This window comes from Atractosteus spatula, chromosome 5 (genome assembly GCF_055471065.1).
Source record: "Atractosteus spatula isolate fAtrSpa1 chromosome 5, fAtrSpa1.hap1, whole genome shotgun sequence".
Taxonomy (NCBI): Eukaryota; Metazoa; Chordata; class Actinopteri; order Semionotiformes; family Lepisosteidae; genus Atractosteus; species Atractosteus spatula.
In genome coordinates, this window is record NC_142710.1 from 31,982,365 (window position 1) to 32,004,627 (window position 22,263).

General features: G+C 40.1%; 1 protein-coding gene across 2 annotated transcripts; it reads left to right on the top strand.

The window, feature by feature from the left end:
• Positions 1-1,106: 1,106 nt before the first annotated feature.
• On the top strand, positions 1,107-21,374 carry sec23ip (SEC23 interacting protein). 2 transcript variants are annotated; one of them, XM_088915602.1, is made up of 19 exons: positions 1,107-1,246; positions 4,632-5,170; positions 7,367-7,574; positions 7,679-7,872; positions 8,229-8,318; positions 9,713-9,833; positions 10,613-10,702; positions 11,335-11,476; positions 12,185-12,393; positions 13,360-13,475; positions 14,119-14,295; positions 14,473-14,568; positions 15,091-15,303; positions 15,921-15,974; positions 17,244-17,399; positions 17,858-17,960; positions 18,818-19,003; positions 19,873-20,035; positions 20,847-21,374. In XM_088915602.1, exons 1-19 carry the CDS (start codon positions 1,120-1,122, stop codon positions 20,926-20,928), a joined length of 3,066 nt encoding a protein of 1,021 aa, XP_088771728.1. In that variant the 5' UTR covers positions 1,107-1,119; the 3' UTR covers positions 20,929-21,374. The 2 variants fall into 2 exon arrangements, with proteins under 2 accessions (XP_088771728.1, XP_088771729.1); XM_088915603.1 differs by lacking the exon at positions 15,921-15,974.
• The last annotated feature ends 889 nt before the right edge of the window (positions 21,375-22,263 follow it).

Here is a 22,263-nt window from a genome sequence, read left to right on the forward strand (position 1 = left end):
ACAGTGTGTTTCTTTTCTTCTCTTTTCAGCATGGAATAAACCTTAACTTGTTCCTTTGCCGCCTATGCACTCTGCCACAGATACCTACTTGAATTCTTTTTGTTTTCTCAGCTGGAAGACAGATGTGCATTTCAAAAGATGACTGTGATTTCCATTACCATTTGATTTCCAATCAAAAGCACCAGAAAATGATTTTAAAAAATGGAGAGAGGGGTTCAGAGACTGCACTGTGCATCTCAAACAACACCTCTTACAACTAACAGAAAAGTGCTACATAGCAAATAAAAGCTTGAGACATTTTTTAGGAATGGTGAGCTTTCCCTGAACAGCAACACTTAGTGCTTAGTGTTGCTCTTTCCCCAAATTGATAAGGGTCAGTTCTGTGTGAGCTAAAACAGTCCATATACCATTTCCACACAACTTTGTAGGAGGTACAAAAACTGGCTTGTTACATAGTGAGACTAAAGGCCAGCCAGACAAATGTGCTTTAGTCTTAAGAACAGGTGTTAGACCTGGTACAAACAATTCTACAATACATAAACATCAGCTGGCTGCCCACAGTTTATGGATAAACCCACAGCTTATGGATAGACTTGCTACAATACTGTTTCTGCAGTTTCAGGATTTTGGAATATCCGTTTCATGCAGTTATGTCGTATTGCAATTTGGTATGACTATATTCATATTACTAAAACCAGTACAAATCGATACTTTATTTGATAAATAATGCAAAATCCTGTTATGCCATCCAATTCCTGTCCCCAAAGGATGTCTAAAATTGTGTTTTTTAAGGGAATTCCTATTTTTCTGAATTGTAATTATGTTATGCTTGCATTCATAACAATAATTAAGTGATAGTCTGTTAATTATACAATTTAATTAATAAAATAAATGTAAAACGCCATTACAACCTTAAAGTTTCGTGTTTAACAGTATATTTGATTTTTTTTTGCAACTTTGCTTGTTAGCTGGTTTTGAACCATCTTGGTTACTGGCAATGATACTAGTGGCAAGCTACTCAATGAGCGGATCAGCTGTGTGTGACGTATCTCGACCTTTTACCCCAGATCCGGTCCGTGGAACTGAAGCTGGTAGGATACGTGTAATTGCTGTCTGAAAATGGCTGAGAAGAAGCAGAACAGCAGTTCCAGCACAAATCTGCTTTTCTCCACGGCTCCGGAGTTTAACTTCAGTGTACCGTTTATTCCTGTCAGTCAAGCCACCGCGCCTGCGGTGCTTTCGGGAGGTAATGTACCACAGACTGGAGAAGGGATGGGGTGCAGTAGTATTAATCTAAATAGACCGACTATTCCTGCCTCAGTATTTAACCTGACGATTAAAAAACTGCCAACTGTGCTTTTCAGTTGTTTCGAGTGAACACACAAATGCTGTTCTGGTTGTTTGAAGCTTTTATGCAGTTCGGTACGAAAATCGTATTAGTGTCCCTGTTGATATCGTGAACTAGCAGGCTTATCAATTACGTTTCAGTTTTACGGTGTTCATTGATTACATTTGATTTTAAAAGACCAAACACGCCAAGGCCACAACGCCGTTTCACTTTGAAGTGTGTTATAAAACTTAATCTAAACTTTGATTTGCCTAAGTATTTTTTTAATTAATATCTTAACAATGTTGATCTTCACCAACCGTCATGAATTACTGTAAATAGTTATCATCGATCGATGCTCGATACGATTGTATTGATAGCGCTCTATTTACTTTCAAAATCCCAACATTTAAAGAGATTTGTGTGTGTGAGGCTAGACAGCTTTAAAATTCGCGACGTTTTAATTGGATCAAAGCAGAAATATCTTTTATTGCTATTAACGATCATGGCAAGGTCAGAATTAAATGGAACTTTTTTGTTACAAACGAAAAATCTGTCAGTGTGACATTTAGAAGAGTGCCCGGCACAGAGATAAACTGGCCTCCTCCCTGACGTCGTGTTAGGAGTAAACAGGCATTATGTAGTATAAGAGGGCGCGATTAGTTGTTGTCTCAGTTGTCATTATCTTCAAGCATACAGTAAAGCTGTGATCAGCTGAGCTTCCTGCCTTTTAAATGTTATAATTGCACTCTCATTTTAGTATTTCTTTAATAAAGTGTACATTACACAATGGTTACAAATATAATTTCTGATTACGTGTTATCTTTAAAGCAGTGAAACTGAGTATTAAGTATGCTTTTTACTAGATATGCCCTTATAGGTAACCATTTAATCAATTTATAAAGACCTGTAACAGTATAACTGTGAACCGCTAATAGGTGGTCTGTTAAATTAAGTCATTCAGAGATCATTCAGGAAAATACATACTGTATACATATATTTGAAGAAATAGTTCAGGTGGGTAGCTGCGTCAGCATGCGTAGGCTGCAAAGGAACAAGTAATAGGTTTATTCCATGCTGAAAAGAGAAGAAAGAAAACACAACATTTTGGCCATGGAGCCTTCTTCAGGTGTGTGCAACCTCCTCATCCTCACACCTGAAGAAGGCTCCACGGTCGAAACGTTGTGTTTTCTTTCTTCTCTTTTCAGCATGGAATTAACCTACTATTTGAAGAAATGCCCAGTGCTACAGAACAGGGAGGTTGCACCATATCAAAAGCTGCCAGCTTAAATTTACCCAAGATCTTGGCCACTAGGTCTTAACTTAGCGTGGGAAGCAACTTAGGTTGAGCCTAATTTTAGTATTTGTTCTGTTTTGTAGTTGTTTTCTTTTCCTTTTGATGTTTTGTTGTCTTCAAAGATGAAGTTCCAAGCTGAACACCATCTGTCGCTTGATAAGATTTTTTGCTGCATGAATTACATTGATGTCATAGCCAAGAACATTTCCAGTTAACCGTTATATTTGGATCTGTAGCCCTGGCTGTAAAAGTATGAAGAGAATACCAGAGTGAGTGTTGCTGTTGAACTGATTACTACAGGTTAACATGCATGAACTCCTATCATGGAGCGCCATACATCTTTGTTAGTTATTATAAGAGGAGTATTTGTGTCAGACTTCTACAGCTTTTATTTATTATTTTGATATTTTTTTTTTCCTGCAGGGACATGTATAGTTTAAAAATATACCAAGTAAAAATGCCTGAGGCTGTTGGGATTCCCCAAGAAGTGGAACATTATCTTGCTACGTTTTAGGTTGCAAAACCTATGAATAAAGAAGTAGAATATTTTCAAATTCTGTCATTGGGTGGAGTGGTGGCTCTGTGGCTAAGGATCTGCGCCTATGTCTGGAAGGTTGCCGGTTCAAATCCTGCAGCCGGCAGAGGAATCCTACTCCGTTGGGCCCCTGAGCAAGGCCCTTAACCCCAACTGCTCCAGGGGCGCCGTACAATGGCTGACCCTGCGTTCTGACCCCAGGCTCTCTCCTGTGTGTCTCATGGAGAGCAAGCTGGGGTATGCGAAAAGATAATTCCTAATGCAAGAAATTGTAAAGGGTTAATAAAGTAATGTTATATATTTATATATATAATGACATCATAGTAAGCCTACTGGTGCCATCTAACTGATGTCACAATAGCGATTCAGCAGCAGTGTCTCAATCATAATCTAGTCAACAGCAAGCAGTCTTGCATTAAACTGGACAAGTGCTGTTTTTAGACGTTTTACTCTCCCTAGCTAGGATGTGTCCATTCTTTCCATAAAAAGGTGAGGAGGAATTATGAAATTTGATGCTTAATCGAAGTCTTTGGAAGCTTAAGCTTACAGATAATAGTATTATTGTGATTAAATGTGAAAAACATATAGAAAGTAGTTCAGTGTGGCATAAAAAGAGTTGATTGGACAGAATGATAATCATTGTAACACATGGGCTCTTCAGCTGTGGGTCAGGATCCAAAGTAGGTGTAAATGCTGTTTTTATGAGTTGCAGCAATGGATGGAGGTGGGTATGAAGCTCCATTTCCTGCTCATGTGTCATGTCCTGGCTTGTGCCCTGTCATCTAGCATGTGTGAGAGAATTGCAGTGTACTGCAGCTCACAGAGGATTCCTTAATCCGCTCCTTGTAACAGTTTCCTACTGTATGTAATGCAACTTGAGGAGAGTGTCCGAAATGATCATTCCAGAACAGCTAGATCAGAGGTCTAAACTTGGCCATTCTGTTTTCTTGAAAATGTTGACCCTTCCAAAATGTGTAAACAACCATAATTTCAGGTTATGGCGGGTTTTTTTTGTCTGGGCTTGGGTATGACCGGTTGGAATTTCAATGAGCTAGTGAAGATCCCATGGCACTTTTCATGAGAGTAGTTGGGGTGTAAACCCTTTTGTCCTAGCTAGATCTTGCTCCAGGCTTGCCTGTCTAATTGGGCCTGCATGAAGTTCACTGAGCTGGTGAAGGAGTTTCCCCACTTCACCTGTTGTGCTGTGTAGAGGGTAGGGGGGGGTGATGACTGTAGTGTATCATCCAGGTCTGGTGCTACACTTCGGCGTGGATGAAGTGGGTCATCTCCTGTAATTCTATTTTGCTTTGTTGTCCTTGCTCGTCTGGAGAGTAAGTTACACTTAAACCCTGGGATTTACTGAAAAGGTTTGGTGTAGGTTGGAGTATATTAGAACCTTGAACATGTAGCTCATTGGGCTTGCCAAGTCTGTGTTCTTGGCCTAATGTTTCTGTGCCTTTTCTTTTAAACAGAGGATTCAGCGGATGTGGGAGAAGAGGACAGTTTCCTTGGCCAGACATCAGAAAATGCAGACCACCCACCTACCTTCAGCTACTTTTCCAAATCCACAACCAGCAGTGATCCTTTTGCCTCGATAGGACAGCAGTGTGCTTCTCCAGCATCTTCTGCAGGGACAGTGACCTCAGTGAGGCCAGCTGTTTCTCTGCCTTCCGTCTGCCCAGGACAAAATGTGTACCCCACCACCTCGGCCTCTCCGTCAAACTTCGCTCAGCCACCGGTTTCTCAGTTTGGAAATGCAGCTTTTCCGGGCCCTCAGGCAGGGTACACCCTACCGCCAAGCAGCGTAGCCCCACCTAGTGGACAGGCTCAGCCGGCGGGATACAACCCCTACCGCCACACTCCCTTGAGCAGCCGGGCCAACCCCTATCTGGCTCCGCCCCAGCTGCAGCAAGGCCAGGCCCAGCAGCTTCAGCAGGCAGCTTTCCTGCAGGCTCCTCCTACTGCCCCGCCCTCTCAGACATTCCAGACTCCGCCTCCGCCACCATCACAGGTGACCGCTTCGTCGGGCCTTTCATATTGTTGCACGAGCAAGGGACAGTCGTTAGATCACTATGACATTAGGGGACATTACCTGTGACCTGGATAGCCACAAAGATGTTGAAGGACTGTCAAGTTTACAGATCTGCCAGCATACAAGTGATGCATCTGTATTACAGTGCATAGATTAAAGTGCCTGCTGACAGGTTTCTTTGCAGCAGTATGCCATAAAATACTAGTTTTAATTAACTAAATAGTACTTCTTTATTCATAGGTTTTGCAACCTAAAACGTAGCAAGATAATGTTTCACTTCCTGGGGAATCCCAACAGCCTGTGAGGCATTTTTACTTGGTATATTTTTAAACTATACATGTCCCTGCAGGAAAAAAAAAGTACAATTAAAATAATATATCAAAATATATACAAAAAGCTTCAGTCTTCTTATATCGTCTTTGGACTGCTTTAGCTCGTTCCTTGTTTTTTGCAAAATGACTAAACTCCAGTTTTAGTCATTTATTGGAATCTGAAGGTAAATTAGTTTAAATCAGATTAACTAGGCTTATATAGTAGTGCCGAACGTGACTTGAAGGGCTTATTGCTGACATAATACCATATCCTGTCCTGTGTGTTTGATGACTGAAATTATGCTTTTCTTATTCTTTTAATGTTCTTGTAGTATTAATATAGTATCTCTCAATTAGGTCTGTCTAAACTATCCCCTTAATTGGTGAAGTAACTTTTTTTTTTACTTCTCCACCTGATTCACTGTGTAGTGGGGCCCCTGTGTATCACACAGATCATGTCAGTGGCTGATGAAATGGATGCCCTCCTGTCGATAAAGTGCTTAGAGACCCTGTGGGATGAAATGTTTTATACGAATGCAAGGAATTGATTTTATTTTAGCGGCATTAGGCAGATAACAGCACACAAAACTGGAACACGCAGTTTGCTTACATTAGATTATTTTTGTTGTGTGTCAGCGCGTTTGCTTTTCCCTCATGACTTTTGCTTTGAAACCACTTTGAAATTTTAAGGATTTATGTTCTCAATTTTTTTATAGTCAAGGACAAAATATATAGAATTCATACCATAAAATACGAGATGGCTTTCTTTTTATATACTGTAGATATGTTAGGGCTTATTTTTCAAAGTTGTGTATCTTCTGTTTTTTATCAGGGGGGAATTGAAAAACAGTAGCTTGGTATTGAAATGTTATTTAAGTTTTAAGGTAAAAAAATGCACTGCAATGATATGCAAGTTTAACTCAATTGGTTGATGAAACATTTTGTCTTAAAATCAGAAATGGATTGTTGATTTTTATAATACTTGACATTAATGTTAATGCTAGTAGCCCTGTTTTCCAGTGACTTGGTTGTGAAATGTTATTAAGGCTGTCCAGATGAGGGCTTTTTAATTATTACAACCCTGCACTACTGAATATTAGTTGAGGCCTTGTGTGCCCGTTGTTTTCAAGAGATGGAATAAGGCAGTGGGTGCTGAAGAAGAGGTCAACTATTCAGGAATGTTCAAGAAATTCTAAACATTTTCAGAGTTTTTCTGAGTCTTAGGCACCAAATTGCAATTTGTGCGATCATGAAAACATATTAGGACCTTCTGGCTGTTTAAGAGAATGAATTTAGTTTTCCATGTGTGTACACCTTTATTGTGATAAATTAGTTTGGAATATACTGTAGATTAGTAATTATGCGAGTTGTTATATGTAAGAGATATCTACACAGCTATAAAACGTACCACTTGTAGTTTTTTTAATAAAAACAATGCAGAATTTATTAGGAAACGGGTACGATGGGTTTATCATTGACCCGTGTGTGTATTCTTTTGATCAAAATTGTTTTTGGAGAAATTAGTCTACTTGTTTAAAAAAAAACTAAAGTAAAAATAAAAAATGTAGTTGCCAGATGTATGCTAATATTCTACTTTGCATAGTTTTGCTATATATAACTTTTATTTTAATAACTTTAGTCTGTTAAAGTTCCCATTGCCTGTTTATACACACAGGGCAGATCGATGATTTAAATTCTTAACCCTGTAGTGGTAGAACAATTGTGCTGTTCACTTTCCAGTAGGATCTGCTGAAGCCCTTTCCACACACACGGAGGACAGGTGCTCTGGAGGAAGAGGGTGAGAGGTACTGCAGGTTGACTGAAGGAAGAAATATTCTGACTGTTTTTTATTGTTGATTCACAGGCTCCCCCCATTCGGAGTCACGCCCCTCCCCCTGGACTCCACCCTGCCGGTGCCCTGATCTCAACTCCACCCACGATGCCCTATACCTACAATGTGTATGAGCCAGTTCAGCCCCACTGGTTCTACAGCAAGCAAGTGGAGTCCAAGGAGATCTGGTTTCCCTTCAGCATCATCGACTCCATCAAACTGGAGGAAACCTTTAACTCAGGTGAATGAAGAAAGCTCTGCCTCTTTGATCGCTCCATTACTCATCTTGTTGCAAGAATTTCCTAAAGTTCTCAATCTCTTTATTTGATTTCTCTTCAACACCAGTTCAGCCAGATCCAGAGAATGTAGTGGTGTGTACAGATGGGGGCCGCTACGACGTGCAGCTTTACGACAGGATAAGGACTGCAGTGTACTGGGAAGAGGAGCCTTCAGAAGTCCGGCGCTGCTCCTGGTTTTACAAAGGAGACACAGACAGCAGGTTCATACCTTACTCAGAAGAGTTCAGCGAAAAGCTGGAGGTACGTCTCGGAATGGCTTCATGTGCTGGAAAATGTTGCTGTGTCGAATGTTGTATCTGTTCTTGTGTTTGGTTGTTTTTATAAATATATTGTCTGCTTTAGTCCCGATTTGTCTTGCCCAGACTGGACCTGTATACAGGAGACTGAGAATTTATTGTCCTTTGATCTCATGCTCTGCCGAAAACACATATTACCAAACTCTCCCGCTCAGAAGGAGAGGCTGTGGTACGATTAATGGACTGCCTTTTCTTTGAGGATTTTTTTCAGCTGACATATAAGGAAATGATTTGGGCTCGTTGAATGCTTCACGTTGCCATTACAGTCATGTTGACACCGTTGGTCTTTGGTTTCTTTAGGGAGAATATAAGAAAGCTGTCACCACCAATCAGTGGCACCGGAGACTGGAATTTCCCACTGGGGAAACTATTGTCATGCACAATCCCAAGGTACTCTTGTAGCCAAAGGCAGCGTCTTGAAGCATAATGACAATTCCTGCATGAAGTTAAAAATGGAAGCATGGTATACATCCCTCTTGTTTCTGCTCTCTCCTTTGGTCAGCTTCTTATTTTCATTGCTTGATTTTTGTTTTTGAAATGTTTCAACTATTTCTGTGGATAGGAAGAAAGGATTGTGTTCCTTTCACAACGGTTATATCAATAAAATAAAATGTTACAAATGGGGGTCACGAAAATGGTGAAAATCAGGAATTGGCTAAGCGGATTAGTCAATAAGTAAAATAACATTCATAAGCCCTAACTTAGTAAGTGATTTCTCCAGAATATACCTGAGCGGTTGGTATAATTAAAGGGACATTAATTCTTCATTCTCTCGCACAGCTGTGGTGAAAAGAGTAATATTCCAGGTACACTAGGTTAAAAAACAAAAAACAAAGGTTTATTAACAATGACAAGACAAATACTTTGCTACACACAACAAAGTATACAACACTCAAGTTACTATATTTACATTATGTGCAGACAAGACGTTTTAGAGGTCTAACATCCTAATCACCCAGAAAACCTCAGACTGCATCTAAGTATTAAATAATGCCTACAGAGGCCAAAATAAGAGAGACACTGCATTCTAAATAAAAGCAATACAACCTGCAGTAAAATCTCTCTCTCTGCAAACCCAGATGCCACAAAATAAATGGGAGCCTCTCTCCCTATTCAAAAATGCACCCACAAGCTGGAAAGACGTCTGTAATAGAAGTATCCTTCTACCCATGAAACCCTAAAAAGAATAGCAAGCTCTCTCCAGCAAGGTTCAAATACTTAGCTTCAATCAGGTTTTGTCTGGATGATCATGAAGATGGAGCTCTTGCCTGGCGCAAGCTTTAAGTTCCAGCTCCTTTCTCGAGGTCTGACCTTCTGTCTCTCCTCTCTTCTTGTCATTTCTGTTTCTTTTCTTCTTCTTCTTGTCTTCTACTTCCCTTCTCTCCTCTTGTGGTCTTAATCTGATCTTATATAGTGTTTTTCTGGACTGCTCATTGACAATCATTAACCCACGACTTAATTACCTAGGTACATCATGGTAAATGTTTTTGATCAGGGCATCCCCCACATCTCGGCAAACATCCCCTCTGCTTTCAAACTAGATGTTTACACTGCCAAGAGTCACACACTTTATCTAAAACTCTTAGAGACCATTCCTAGTCACCTAACGACAATTATACTTCATTATAATGTTTCAACCCATTATGAAGAAACTGTGATCCTCAGAAGGTCTGCAGTTGATGAACATAACCGTGTTTCTTGACCATGTGCTTTTTACGACTTTTTAATAGCCAAGTTTTAATGCCAGTTCTCTTTGTGATATGAGGATTTTTGGTTGGTATCAGGTAATAGTGCAGTTCCAGCCCTCGGCAATGCCCGATGAGTGGGGGACAACACAGGACGGCCAGACCAGGCCCAGGGTTGTGAAGAGAGGCATTGATGATGACCACGATGACATCCCTGATGGTAAAAAAGACTCCTCTTGTCTCGATTCTTTTTCATGACCGAATTCTTTTCAATTCCAACATTTTTAAGAGCCCTTTCTAATATGTATGCTTGTGAAACATGTATTTCAAAACACAAAAATAGTCACTCCAGAAGAAATAACCCACATCAGCAAAAAGAATTGCTGAGTTGCCTGCTTGTTGTGAGGAGCATTGTATTCCAACTGTATAAATGAGAATGTGTCATAAGACTTGGACATTTTTTAATATTAATTCAAGAAGTAAATGTTCTGAACTTCCTTGTTATCTCCTTAGTTCTTTTAGTCTTTCATTTTTGTCTTTCCTCATCCTAGTCTGAGATGCCATTGAACTGAATATTAGCTCAGATATGCTTAACAAAACCTTTACATTTATAATATACTTACATTAATGGCATAGTAGAAGATTGTGTTGAGGTTAACTTAATGCGCTGCATTTTGATATTGGTAATGTAAACATTTTCCTTTTGGAAGGATTCTTTCCACTCCTTCATCTGGCAAAATGTCAGCTGGTGGAATGATGTTGTTGAGACTAGGAAATAGTCCCCAATGATGCTATTTAAGAGATTATACAGGACAGAATGAGGATTTAATTTTTTTTTATTTCTGTGGTATAGTGGTCGCGTTTAATTTTACATTGAAGTCAAAACACTTACACGAGTAAAAATAAAGTCTGTGCTAGCCGAAGAGGCCAGCAATGAAGAGCTTTCTGCCAGGGCTGCTGTATGCCCATCAATAACCCGCTGGCTTTTAATGCCCGCAGGAGAGCTTCGTCAGGTGGATCACCTGGTCTTCATGGTGCACGGAATAGGGCCTGTCTGTGACCTCAGGTTCAGGTCGATGGTTGAGTGCGGTAAGTCTTCATGTCACCTCACATGCAATTAAAGTAGAACCATAAATATATGTTTTATTTATACAAGTCAACAGCATTAGTCTGACACCTGCAATGGACTGGCATCCTGTCTAGGGTGTACCTGGTCTTGCGCCCGTGGTTCTCCTGTGACTCTGAACTGAAAGAAGCAGTTAGAAAATGGATGGATGGATCAGCATTAGTGTAGTGCTTTTTACCGAGAAGCACAAGAACATCATTTTCCTTAATTTCTTGTCACTTGTCTTATAGTATTTTTTTAATTAAATGTCAATGACTAGAAAAGGTGTAAAGATTACAGCGGTGAAGGACCTAAAAAAATCATCTGAGATGTACAAGAGTCTGCTGCCCATGTCTGTCTTTACCTTCATGCTTTTGGAAAACTCATTGGTATCTGATTGGGGCATATACCATAGGAAGTTAATCATTTAAAAAAAAAAAGGATTTAATTTGTTCTGCCATGAGATTTTTTTTTTCCTCCACTGGAGGGCGCTGTTTAATCAGGCTAGAGACCAACTTCACAGAAGTGGTTTAGTCGAAGATTGCCAGGCTCGGCTATCGCCTTCTTTGTTACTGCTGTTACTCTTCATGGAAACGTTTCTGCGTTGCATCTTCAGTGGATGACTTCCGGAGCGTCTCTCTCAAGCTGCTGCAGAGCCACTTCAAGAAGGCGCTGGAGGACAGAGCCATCAGCCGTGTGGAGTTCCTCCCAGTTCAGTGGCACACAGCCCTGCATGGGGACGCCACTGGTGTGGACAGGTGAGGACTTGCGACTTCCCTCAGAGAGCAGACTGTCCTTGACCACAAGTCCCCATATCTCTCTATTCTAAAGAGGGGACTACCAGTCTACTGGCCTCTGTCTGTCAGCTAGTTACACGGTTTAATAATGAGGAGCAAGCAATGCTATAAGATAATTTTATAAGATAATACAATTTCTTGTATTAGGAATTTGTCTTTTCACATACCCCAACTTGCTCTCCATGAGACACCCAGACAGGGAGAGAAGCTTGGGGTCAGAGCGCGGGGTCAGCCATTTATACAGCGCCCTTGGAGCAGTTGGGGTTAAGGGCCTTGCTCAGGGGCCCAACGGAGTATGATTCCTCTGCCGGCCGTGGGATACAAACTGGCAACCTTCCAGCCACAGGTGCAGATCCTTAGCCACAGAGCCACCGCACCACCCTCCCTAAAACTCTTATTTGGGAATGTACTTAAAAATTACATTGATTTCTACATTGAGGATTCCAATCTACTAAAAGTAATCTATTCCAATGGCTCTGATGTGCTAATGGCTTTATAGCTTCATACATTAAGCTCTCACAGGAATATTAGACACAAAGTAGTTTTTTTTCTTTTTTCTTCCATCTCACTATTACCTACAGTGAGTCATTATATAATGTTTTAGAATAACATGGTACAAGAGACTGCTCAATAGATGCACTTGAGTATTTTTTTCTGCCTCTCATCCAGGCGAATCAAGAAAATTACGCTGCCAAGTACAGGCCGATTGCGCCACTTCACCAATGAGACTCTGCTGGACGTCTTATTCTACAACAGCCCTACCTACTGCCAGACTATTGTGGATAAAGTGGCACTGGAACTGAATCGACTGCATGCGCTGTTCATGAGCCGAAACCCAGACTTTAAAGGAGGCGTTTCAGTAGCTGGACACAGTTTAGGTAAAGGCACTACTGTATTTCTCAATTCAGCACTGCTGCTCAATCAAGAGTTAAGAACAGAAGCTGCTGGTTACTGAGCTTCAGAATATGGTGCTCACCAAAAACTGATATTTCAGTACAGGGGATTCAAAAAAAAGTGGACAAAATATACTATCAGAATATTGACTGGATCCCTCGTGATGTTCATTTTGAAACATGCCACTCATCAGTGTTTTTCATTGATAAACCTTTCTTTTCTAGTAGTGTATTTATCACTTATCATTTTGCCAGTAAGATTAACTAAAGTATAGAACATACCAAGGGCATGGGATTTTTTGGTGAATATCAGGTTTTTTAAATATTTGCTTTTATCATTATGGTAATTAATGGGACAGAAAAATATGTTTTTATAGATACCATTACTATAATCATTATGAAACAAAACATTAATGTTGTATAAAGGAAAATATTTTAGTGAGCATATGGTAAATCTGTTCTCTTACCAGTATAGAAAACAGTGCAACATAACCAATTTTCTTGTCTTCAAATTCAGCAAAGTTCTTCTCACTGCTATTTTCATTATCAGTGCTACTCCTGGTAAAAAAATATTTTTGAGGGGAGTATGAAGCTGCACTAATCAGTGTGTGTGCTGGCTCAAGCATAGGCCTTAGACAGTCAGCAGTACCTTCTCTGACTTCTCAGAACAAGGCAAAATTACGCATTTTCTCAAGCACCTTGTTTCTTGTGGCATGACTGAAGTTTGCTTTAGTATATTGGCTTATGCACGATACCTATCATCACTATTCTTGAAGTTACATCTTCAGGATATAAGACAGGAATATTTTAGGGGAATTTGCAACGGGAAAAAGGGATCTTAAATACCGGAAAATATAGTAAATAGCAAAGATTACTGTTGTCTCAATACATGCATTTTTCTTCAAAGAAGCTCTTCTACCATTTTCACTATCCCTTTTCTATTTGTTGCAGGATCCCTTATTCTTTTCGACCTGTTGTCTAACCAGAACAATACCTCCCAGCTGCCAGCCCCTGCACTTTCCATTCCCAATGGTGGAAACCCTCCAGAAGCCAGCAACCTCAAACAGGTACAAGTGCCAGGGCGTATGTGTCTTCTCTAGAAGATGTAATGGTAACCTAACTCCATTGATCATGGGACATTCCCTGCTGTCCCTCCTTAAGGCTCATCCTGCTGTGACAACATTTTAGGAGGGTAATGCACGTGCTGCCATTGTAACAGTGGCTTTTTTGTGAAATAAGAAAACAAAAGTGGCCAAAACAAAAAGTTATGCCACAGATGACCTATGTACCAGATTTGAGCCCTAGTGAACCTTTATGTGGGGTTTTCTAAGATAATTTGTGGCATCTAAAGTTTAGAGACCAATGAACAAGCTTGAACTAAAAGAGTAGCAGGACAGAAGCCCATCACATGGTATCTGCTAAATGGTGCAAAGCATGCGTCCCAGGTGTACATCACTTCCAAAAGTGGCACACACTCCTAACCTGCATTGTTTAATTAATCTTTGTAATGTCTTTAATAATAAAATATCCATGCACCTCCCACACAAAATTACACTTGTACACCTCGTTGCCATTTTCTAACTTTTTGAAACGTTTGCGATTTTTATGCTCATATTTTGTTCACTTTTATCAATTACAGGAGACGCAAAATCTCCTTTTTAATATTAAAATAAACTGATGCCAATTCTGTTTTTCTTTCTTGCATTTTAGATGGGGGGCTCAAACCCTGCTCTGCAGGGAAGTGGTGAACTTGCAGAGGATGCAGAGGAAGAGGAGGTTGAGGAGGAAGGAGAGGAGCTTACGAGTCTGCCTGCAGCTCTGGAGCAGCTCAGCCTCTCAGAATATCTCAGCACCTTTGAGAAAGAGAAGATTGATATGGAGTCCCTGGTCAGAATAAAGACAAAAACTTAGTTTAAATACTTCACAAAGTGCAGTGTAGCTTCTTTTAAATGCTAGAAATGCTCATTTAGGAAATCTTAAGTTAATCTTAGATTAAAATAGAATTTTCTTTCTTAGAAAATGTCCATTATTATTCATCTTCTCTGTTCTTCCCAATTTCAATAGCTCATGTGTACTGTGGATGACCTGAAGGAGATGGGAATTCCCTTGGGGCCAAGGAAAAAACTTGCCAAGTTTGTGAAAGAAAGAGTTAGCAAGCAGGTAGACACTTCTTTCCTTTCCAGTTCCAAATTCATTACTGGTTCATATCCTGGTTGGGGTTGATTTCTGTACTGACAGGGACTAATCCACAGACCTTGATGGTGCTACATTATGTTTTTCTTTAGTGTCACTTGGTGGTGTCATTGGGCACTTTCTTAGCAGACAGCAGTTAGGTTTTTTCAATGCTTTCCATTGCATGGCTTGGGCATCATTAAGTATAGATGTGGAAACAGAATCTGGCTAAACATTGGCGGTGGGGTACACACACTGGTGTCTTGTACATGGATGGAAGTAGGACTTTGCTAGGCTGGGGCAATTCAGTGAATTTACGATTCCAGAAAGTGCTGTGTTGTGCAGTAGTTGAGAGGTTTAATTGCCAACTAGTCATGCCCTCAACAGATTAAGGGTGTAAACAGTCTTAAAGACCTGAAGTAAACTTGAATGTAGTGCTACACTGAATTTAGCTGGTAGCACTAATTGGCCTCATTTGTTTTTAATTGTTTTGGACTGCGCCCTGGTTAGGAAAGGCGAAAGGCTGCAGCAGAGAGGAAGGCCGCGACGGAGGCGCTGAGGAAAGCCAAGCAGGAGGCAGCTCTGCAGGCCAGAGAAGAGGCAGCGGCAGAGGCTCAGCTTTCCCACTCGCAGCCAGACCCCTCCAGAAGGAGGCTCTCCGTCGGCGGCACAGTCTCTTCAATGCATGTGGACTACGACTACTTCGAAGTTGGCACAGGCCAAGTGGGTATCATTCCATCTGTAGATTTAACAAGAATAATTTTTCTCTCCTTCTGAAACAATGTCCCCTGTACAGGAGAGAGAAGGTTTTCTGTGGTGGGAGGCATTGCAGTTTTAACCATCTGAGGTGTTTCGGAATAAACAGGCACGGTCAAAATTTTCCCGGCGACACTTTGTATCTGCCTGCGTCCAATGTGTTGTCTCCCTAACCGGGGCATTGAAAGGTCACACAGAATGTTACTTGGAGGGGCTAGGAAGTGGGTGAATGTGCAAGATTGCTCACTAGGCCTCCACGTCAGCTGTGATGAAGAGGGAAAAGGGGGGAGGCGGGCAGGTGGGGTGTTGCAGAGAGAGATGCAGTCCTAGATAAGTGGGTTCTGAGACCAAGAGCCACATTCTGAATACTTTGTCCTGTGCGGTATGTGTTGAAATGAAAGGGGGAAAATTCTACCAGTGGTATGTGCGTAAACCACATCTTTAAGTGACAAAAATCAAAAAGGTTGATTTAGCAGAAACAGGAAATGCCCTTTTCAGCCCTCCCTATTGATTTTTTTTGTCTTATCATGAGTAATGGAACACTAACAGTCACTTCTCCTAACCTTTGTTTTTCCTTTAATTAGCGATCCTATTGCTATGATTCGGGGTACAAAACATTTGAGAATGGGACGGGTCAGGTCAGTGTGCTCATGAAGTTGCAAAATGCTTTGCTTTGCCTTTTCTGGAGCTCTAAAGTTTGCTTTGAGTGACTGAAGTTAGTTTAATAAACAGAACTTGGGTAGTGCCCAAAATCGAATTTAAAGTATTGCCACTGTAACTTTAGTTATTATCCTTTCAGCATTTTGATTTTGTAGTGTATGGTTGTGTAAAACCTGAAGCATTTTGAATTGTGGTTAGGCAGAAGAGGATACATATATTTCACATTTTTATTTAGGTCTGAAGCTGTTTTGTGATTAGATAAAACCTCTTTGTAAATTAAGATAATTGACAATGTAAGGTTTTTTAATTTATTGCTATACCGAGAAACCTGTGGGCGTTCAAGCGTTTTGATTCTGCAACATTCCCGCAGAGATAAAGATAAAGGGGGATTATTATGTTAAATGTTATGGTAGACCCTTCAGAAGTGCATTCACTTTTCTGAAAACCTAATCCCATTTTAAAATGCCTGCATAAGACCCATATCATTTGCAGCTGTTTCATTCTGAAAGCTATGTCATTTGACAGTGAACAACTAAACAGTGTCACTGGCTTTAGGACATCTTTTCTTCATTTTCTACAGTATTGAATGTAAGGCTAATATTGGAGGGGTTTTATCTTAGGAGAGCAAATTTCTTATTAATCCTCGTTTGTCTCATTGGTAGTGCTTGTTTGGGATACGGAAACCATTTCAACATTAAGATCTTTACTCTGATAGGTTAGTGCTGAGGTCCAGACCTGGAAGGCCACAGGTCTGCAAGTTTGTCAAAGTACCAACATTTTAATAACCTTAGAAAAGGGGTGGTCCAAATTAAAGCAAATTAAATCAATTGCTTAATGCAAAACAATCACAAGATGATGTGGGCCTTAAGGATTGGAAATGTGTATCCCTGTGTATAGTCACCATGCTAAAGATTACAGAATTTCCTCCACTGCTGTGAACTGTACCTCATCCAAGTTTTTGTGTGAATTAAAGAAGAAGGGAATCAATCATATTTCAGTACCAGAACACAGAAAAAGAATAACCCTCTTTTTTATTGTATTGCAAATGTATATAAAACATGTTTAACAAGATTCCCTTCATTTGTTAGGTCATAAAATAGTGTGTATTTCATATGTAATAACTTCCATGGACACCAAAGCTTTTAAAAATATTTTTGAAATCATTTCACTATTGGGCACTATTTAACATCTGTGCATGGGAAAAGGCTATATTATTCTGGGTTTTTGTTTTCTCTCTTTTATCGTAGGTGTCTGTGGTTTACCATTCATTGGTCTTTGAACCGATGAATTTCTTTGCCTTGGGTTCCCCCATCGGAATGTTTCTGACTGTGCGGGGGCTGGAGAAGATTGAAGAAAGCTACCACCTGCCCACCTGTAGGGGTTTCTTCAATATTTATCACCCTGTGAGTCACAACAACCCCTTCTTCGTTAGCCTCAAGCTCTTGCGTGTCTCCTTAGGAGGAACAACACATGAGATGCTTGCATCTCTGATGGCCATCTGCAGAGATCTAACAGAGGTCTTCAGGAAGGATGACTCCAGGGGCCTTGTTTGATCAAGTGATGAAGATGTACGGCCCAAAGTCCAGTGTGTGTCCAGTACCAGCTGCGAATGCATTATAAAAAATATACTGACATCCGAGTAAATATTTGAGTGTAATGTCAGATCGTTAAAGAGTTGCAGGAAATCTGGTTCTTTATAGTGCCTTTTTCCATGAAGAGTAAATAAGGTTTAGTAAATTCTTACTAAAATGCTGTTTCCCCACAAAATCCATTATACCCATGAAGATTCCCCATTAAGGGGGTTGGGGGTCCTTCAGCTGGAAGCAGAACTCATTGCTGTTCTGTATTTTTCCTTTTACAGCTGGACCCAGTGGCGTACAGGATTGAACCAATGATTGTTCCTGACCTGGATTTAAAGCCAGTCCTAATTCCGCATCACAAGGGAAGGAAGAGGCTTCATCTGGGTAAGAAATACCCATGCAAGGTTCTCGTAAAGACTGATTTTTGTGTTCATTAGATAACACAATCCTGCGTTTGGCACGGTTGTTGTTTCTGGCGTGCCCATACCAACATTGTCCAGTTTCTTCGGAATGAGGAGCAGTTTGACATGTACAAAACTATATAGGCGTTTCTGTGGTTCTAGTCAAAACTGCATGACCCTATTGCTCATCAGCTTCCCTGTTGCCCAAGCTTGTAGTTCCACAGTTTGTAAATGAGGTAATCAAGTACTTAAATTGCGATGAAATATGTGATCTGTGGCCCAAGAAATCACTTAAGTATATTTTTAAATGTGCTGTGATTGAATTTGTGGCAATGTTTTTGTGACGGTAGACCTGCTACACATTCTAAGTAATAAATGGCTGTGAATGTGAAGCCTAATGTGTGCACTAATGTTAGACAATCACAACCACATGATCTACTTCTACAAAGTACTCCAGCTATGACCTCTCATTTTATAACCTCAGCTATGGTGATTAAATAAAGTCCCGCTGACGTTCAATCAGTATACAGGGTGGAAAATACAACTAACTTGTTGCACTCCTAAGAGACACCGATACACATCTCCTTCTGCATGAGCTAGTACAGCTCGAAATGCACAAGCACCCTCATGAAGCTGCATTGAGAATTTTAAAGAAAAGGTCATACTGAAAAGAATAACTTTTAGAATTGAAGCGCTGGACTTATGAACTTACTTGCCAAACCAAGAGCTGGCAAGACTGAGTCCTGGCAAGCTCAGGCACAAATGACACATTGTTAGCAGGGTTTTAACACTTCCTTTGCAAGGTGCTATTTCCCGGACCCGGTGTGCTTTGCTTTGCAGAACTTAAAGAAAGTCTGACGCGAATGGGCTCCGATTTGAAGCAAGGTTTCATTAGCTCCCTGAAGAGCGCCTGGCAGACCCTGAATGAGTTTGCCCGGGCTCACACCTCCTCTCCACAGCTGCAGGCCGAGCTGGAGAAAGTGGCCAACCAAATCAAAGAGGAGGAGGAGAAGCAGGTTGACGAAGGTGAGCCCCTGACAGGGATTCCCACATGTACAAATTCAGTTTCATGAAGATGACAAAAGGCGGCTCTGGTGACAACCACATTTTAATAGCAGTGAATTTGACATCAACATTTGCTTCACAGGAATCCGAATGCGTTATGAGCAAAAACGTTCACATTTGACTTGTTTGGTTGCAAAGGGTTAACACAGCAATGTCTCAGACAGAATCTGCTGTTCGTTTACAGTAAGAGGGATCTTATACTTGCTTTAATATGTTATTTATCCGGGAATAACAATCTCTGAGGGCTCTGTGAATCCGTTCCTAGAACCCCTTAAAACACAAAATATACAGGCTTAAGTATTGTATTATAAATGGTATTTCTTTTTTATATAATTTATGATGGGTAACAGACTCGTTACGACTTTCATCTGCCATCCTTAAATATAAAAACGAATACACGCATTCATAATTAATCTGATTATCTGATTGAGATTATTGAAATCTGATCTAGATGCCATCATTTGAAGTTGTCTTGGAATAATCTACGGGAGAGTATTTTTGTAAGATTCTGGAGTAGAAGGAAGTCCCCTTGAATTTAAGTGTGCTATGGACAATACAGCAGGGAAATTCCAGATTCACAACAGATTGTGTGATGCCTTCAGAGGGAGTGTGCTGTGTGTATGGGTATAGTCTTCATCTATAATGTTTGTAGGAGACATCTATAAATATGCACAGTATATTGGTCATGGGAATATATAAAAATAATCCAGCTGCACATTTCTTTTTTCTAAAGTGCAAGCGTCTCATGATACAAAATATTTCATGTGGTTCTCTAGGCACTTCTGCATGAGACATTTTTGTCTGTAATTTTTAACCTTGATTTTTTCTAGAAATCAAAATGATAGAAAGCCCAGACCAGATAAAGGAGGATGACCTTGCTGTGAAAATTGGAATGCTGAATGGAGGGAACCGCATTGACTATGTCTTACAAGAGAAACCTATTGAGAGCTTCAACGAGTATCTGTTTGCCCTTCAGAGCCATTTGTGTTACTGGTAAGAAGAAATACAGGAGGGGTTTTGGTTATTTACTTCTATGTAAAATGAACATAATTAATTATTATTCATTTTAAATTAAAGACCTATGGAGTCCATGTCAGGAATATCCAAAATGATTTGCGTCCTGTTCATTGAATGTCACAAGTTTTAGACCAGAAACACGAGGAGCCCCATCCATTGGTTATTTGTGTTAAAGTGATCCAAAGATCTGCTCAAGCCTTTTCTTTATAAAAGCCAGGTTATCAACCTTAACAACATGGTAGAATAGCCCTTCAAGACGTATATTTTTTTCTTATAGTTTTAACTTGTGTCCGTTGAGTTGGGTACCTGTGCGGTCTTTTTGGTTGAAGACAAGTTTTACTTTGTTTTACTGACAGCGTGGGTCATTTTAATGTAATGTTGTAACCAATTGGGTCTTTTCTAGAATGTTTCTAGACACTGCTCATCCACAACATACCCAGTACAACATGTACAGCATACCCACACCCTTTGCTGTCCTGAATTTCGTCTTACTGGTCTTGATTTCCACATATTTCCCGGCCTCTTTGTTGAAAATTCCTAGTTGCATTGACTTCAACAATGGTGTATTTAGACGTATTTTTGGAGATTGAAACAGTTCTTTCAGGATTCAGGTGTACGATTCATCTGTTAAATCTACAGTATGTCAGAAGTGTTACAAGCAGATTTAATGTTCATGTTTAGCTATTGACTCAACCAAACAACAATCCGCTATATCTGTGTAATAAGGTTTTTGTGATGTTTTATGCGTTTTCAGCCTAACCATCCAATGTATTCTTTCTTTTATCAGGGAATCTGAAGATACTGCCTTGCTGATTCTTAAGGAAATCTACAAGACAATGGGGATTAGCCCTGAACAATCCATACACTGATGACCTTAGCCAGAGATTGTATGCCAAATCATAATATATTGTGCATTTATTTTGAATTCCTTTTTATCGAAAGTCAAAGCTGGTAGACTGCTTTCAAAAGTAAGAAATGACATTTATGACAGGCTAGTGATCAAGTAACAAGATAAATACAACAGTATTTGGCCATATGTCTTAAATTAAGAAAACTAAGATGTGTAACAAATTCCAGACAGGAATACTTTGGTTTATTCTTAAACTTTTATATAATGTGAGTGGTGCAGAGAAGCTGATGTTGGTGATAGTTGCTTCTGAAGCTAAAAGAGATTAAATGGCATGAGAGAGAAATCATGGACTTTTTCAATTCAGTATTGTTAAAAAAACGTAGCCAAACCTACTCTGGTTTTAGGCCACATATATTCAGTCTGAAGGCACAGCAACAGTCCACAATAAACATTAATTTACCATGACTCTATTTTGCTTTTTATTTTGCTTTATGTGACTAATTGTGATGCATGTCTCTTGCAGTAAAATATTAATATTAAATAATTCTCAGTACAGTTTTTGTTAAGCAAAGGTGCACTTGGTCATTTACCTGCTAACTGAGAAAACTGTCTTTTCTGGTCATTACTCAATGTATTCTCAAATCATGTCTAATTAGTACGATAGAATTTTCATGTCATTTTATTTGCCAAAATAAAATGACATATTGTTATATATATTGTTATATAAAATATTGTTATATATATTGTTATTTTATATTAAACCGCTTTATACCATACGGTGTAGCTGGAAGCGGGAACCTACCCAGCAGGCAACAAGCGCAAGGCAGGGTACACCCTGGGCAGGACACCACTCCATCACAGGGCCAGTGCAAGCCTGTCATACATGGGGACAATTTAGAAGCCACAGTAAAGGCCGAGGGGGGAAATGTGGCCCGGGCACCGGGATAACTCCCTACTCTTATCCAGAAATGCCCAGGTATCTTTAATGATCACTGAGAGTCAGGACCTCGGTTTAACATCTCATCCGAAAGATGGCGCCCACTACAGTATAGTGTCCCTGCCACTATAGTGGGGCATTAGGACCCACAGAGACCACAGGGTGGGTGCCCCTCGCTGGTCTCACTGACACCACTTCCAGCAGCAACCATAGCTTCCCAGGAGGTCCCCCATCCAGGTACTGATCAGGGTCATCACTGCTTGGCTTCAGTGGGTAGCCAGTTGAGAGCTGCAGGGTGATATGGCTGCTGGCGTATGATAGAATTAAAATGTTAAAAGTTTTAATTGCAATTATTCACATGCGACTCAAAAGTATGACTACACTGTTATTCTGTAATTTCTCCAGAAATACCTTTAG

Excerpts from the sequence above, each read along its gene's own strand:
- sec23ip (XM_088915602.1), top strand. The coding sequence starts at position 1,120 with ATGGCTGAGAAGAAGCAGAACAGCAGTTCCAGCACAAATCTGCTTTTC. Across the intron at positions 1,247-4,631 it reads GCCTGCGGTGCTTTCGGGAG|AGGATTCAGCGGATGTGGGA; the intron begins GTAATGTACCAC and ends TCTTTTAAACAG. Across the intron at positions 11,477-12,184 it reads GACGCCACTGGTGTGGACAG|GCGAATCAAGAAAATTACGC; the intron begins GTGAGGACTTGC and ends CCTCTCATCCAG.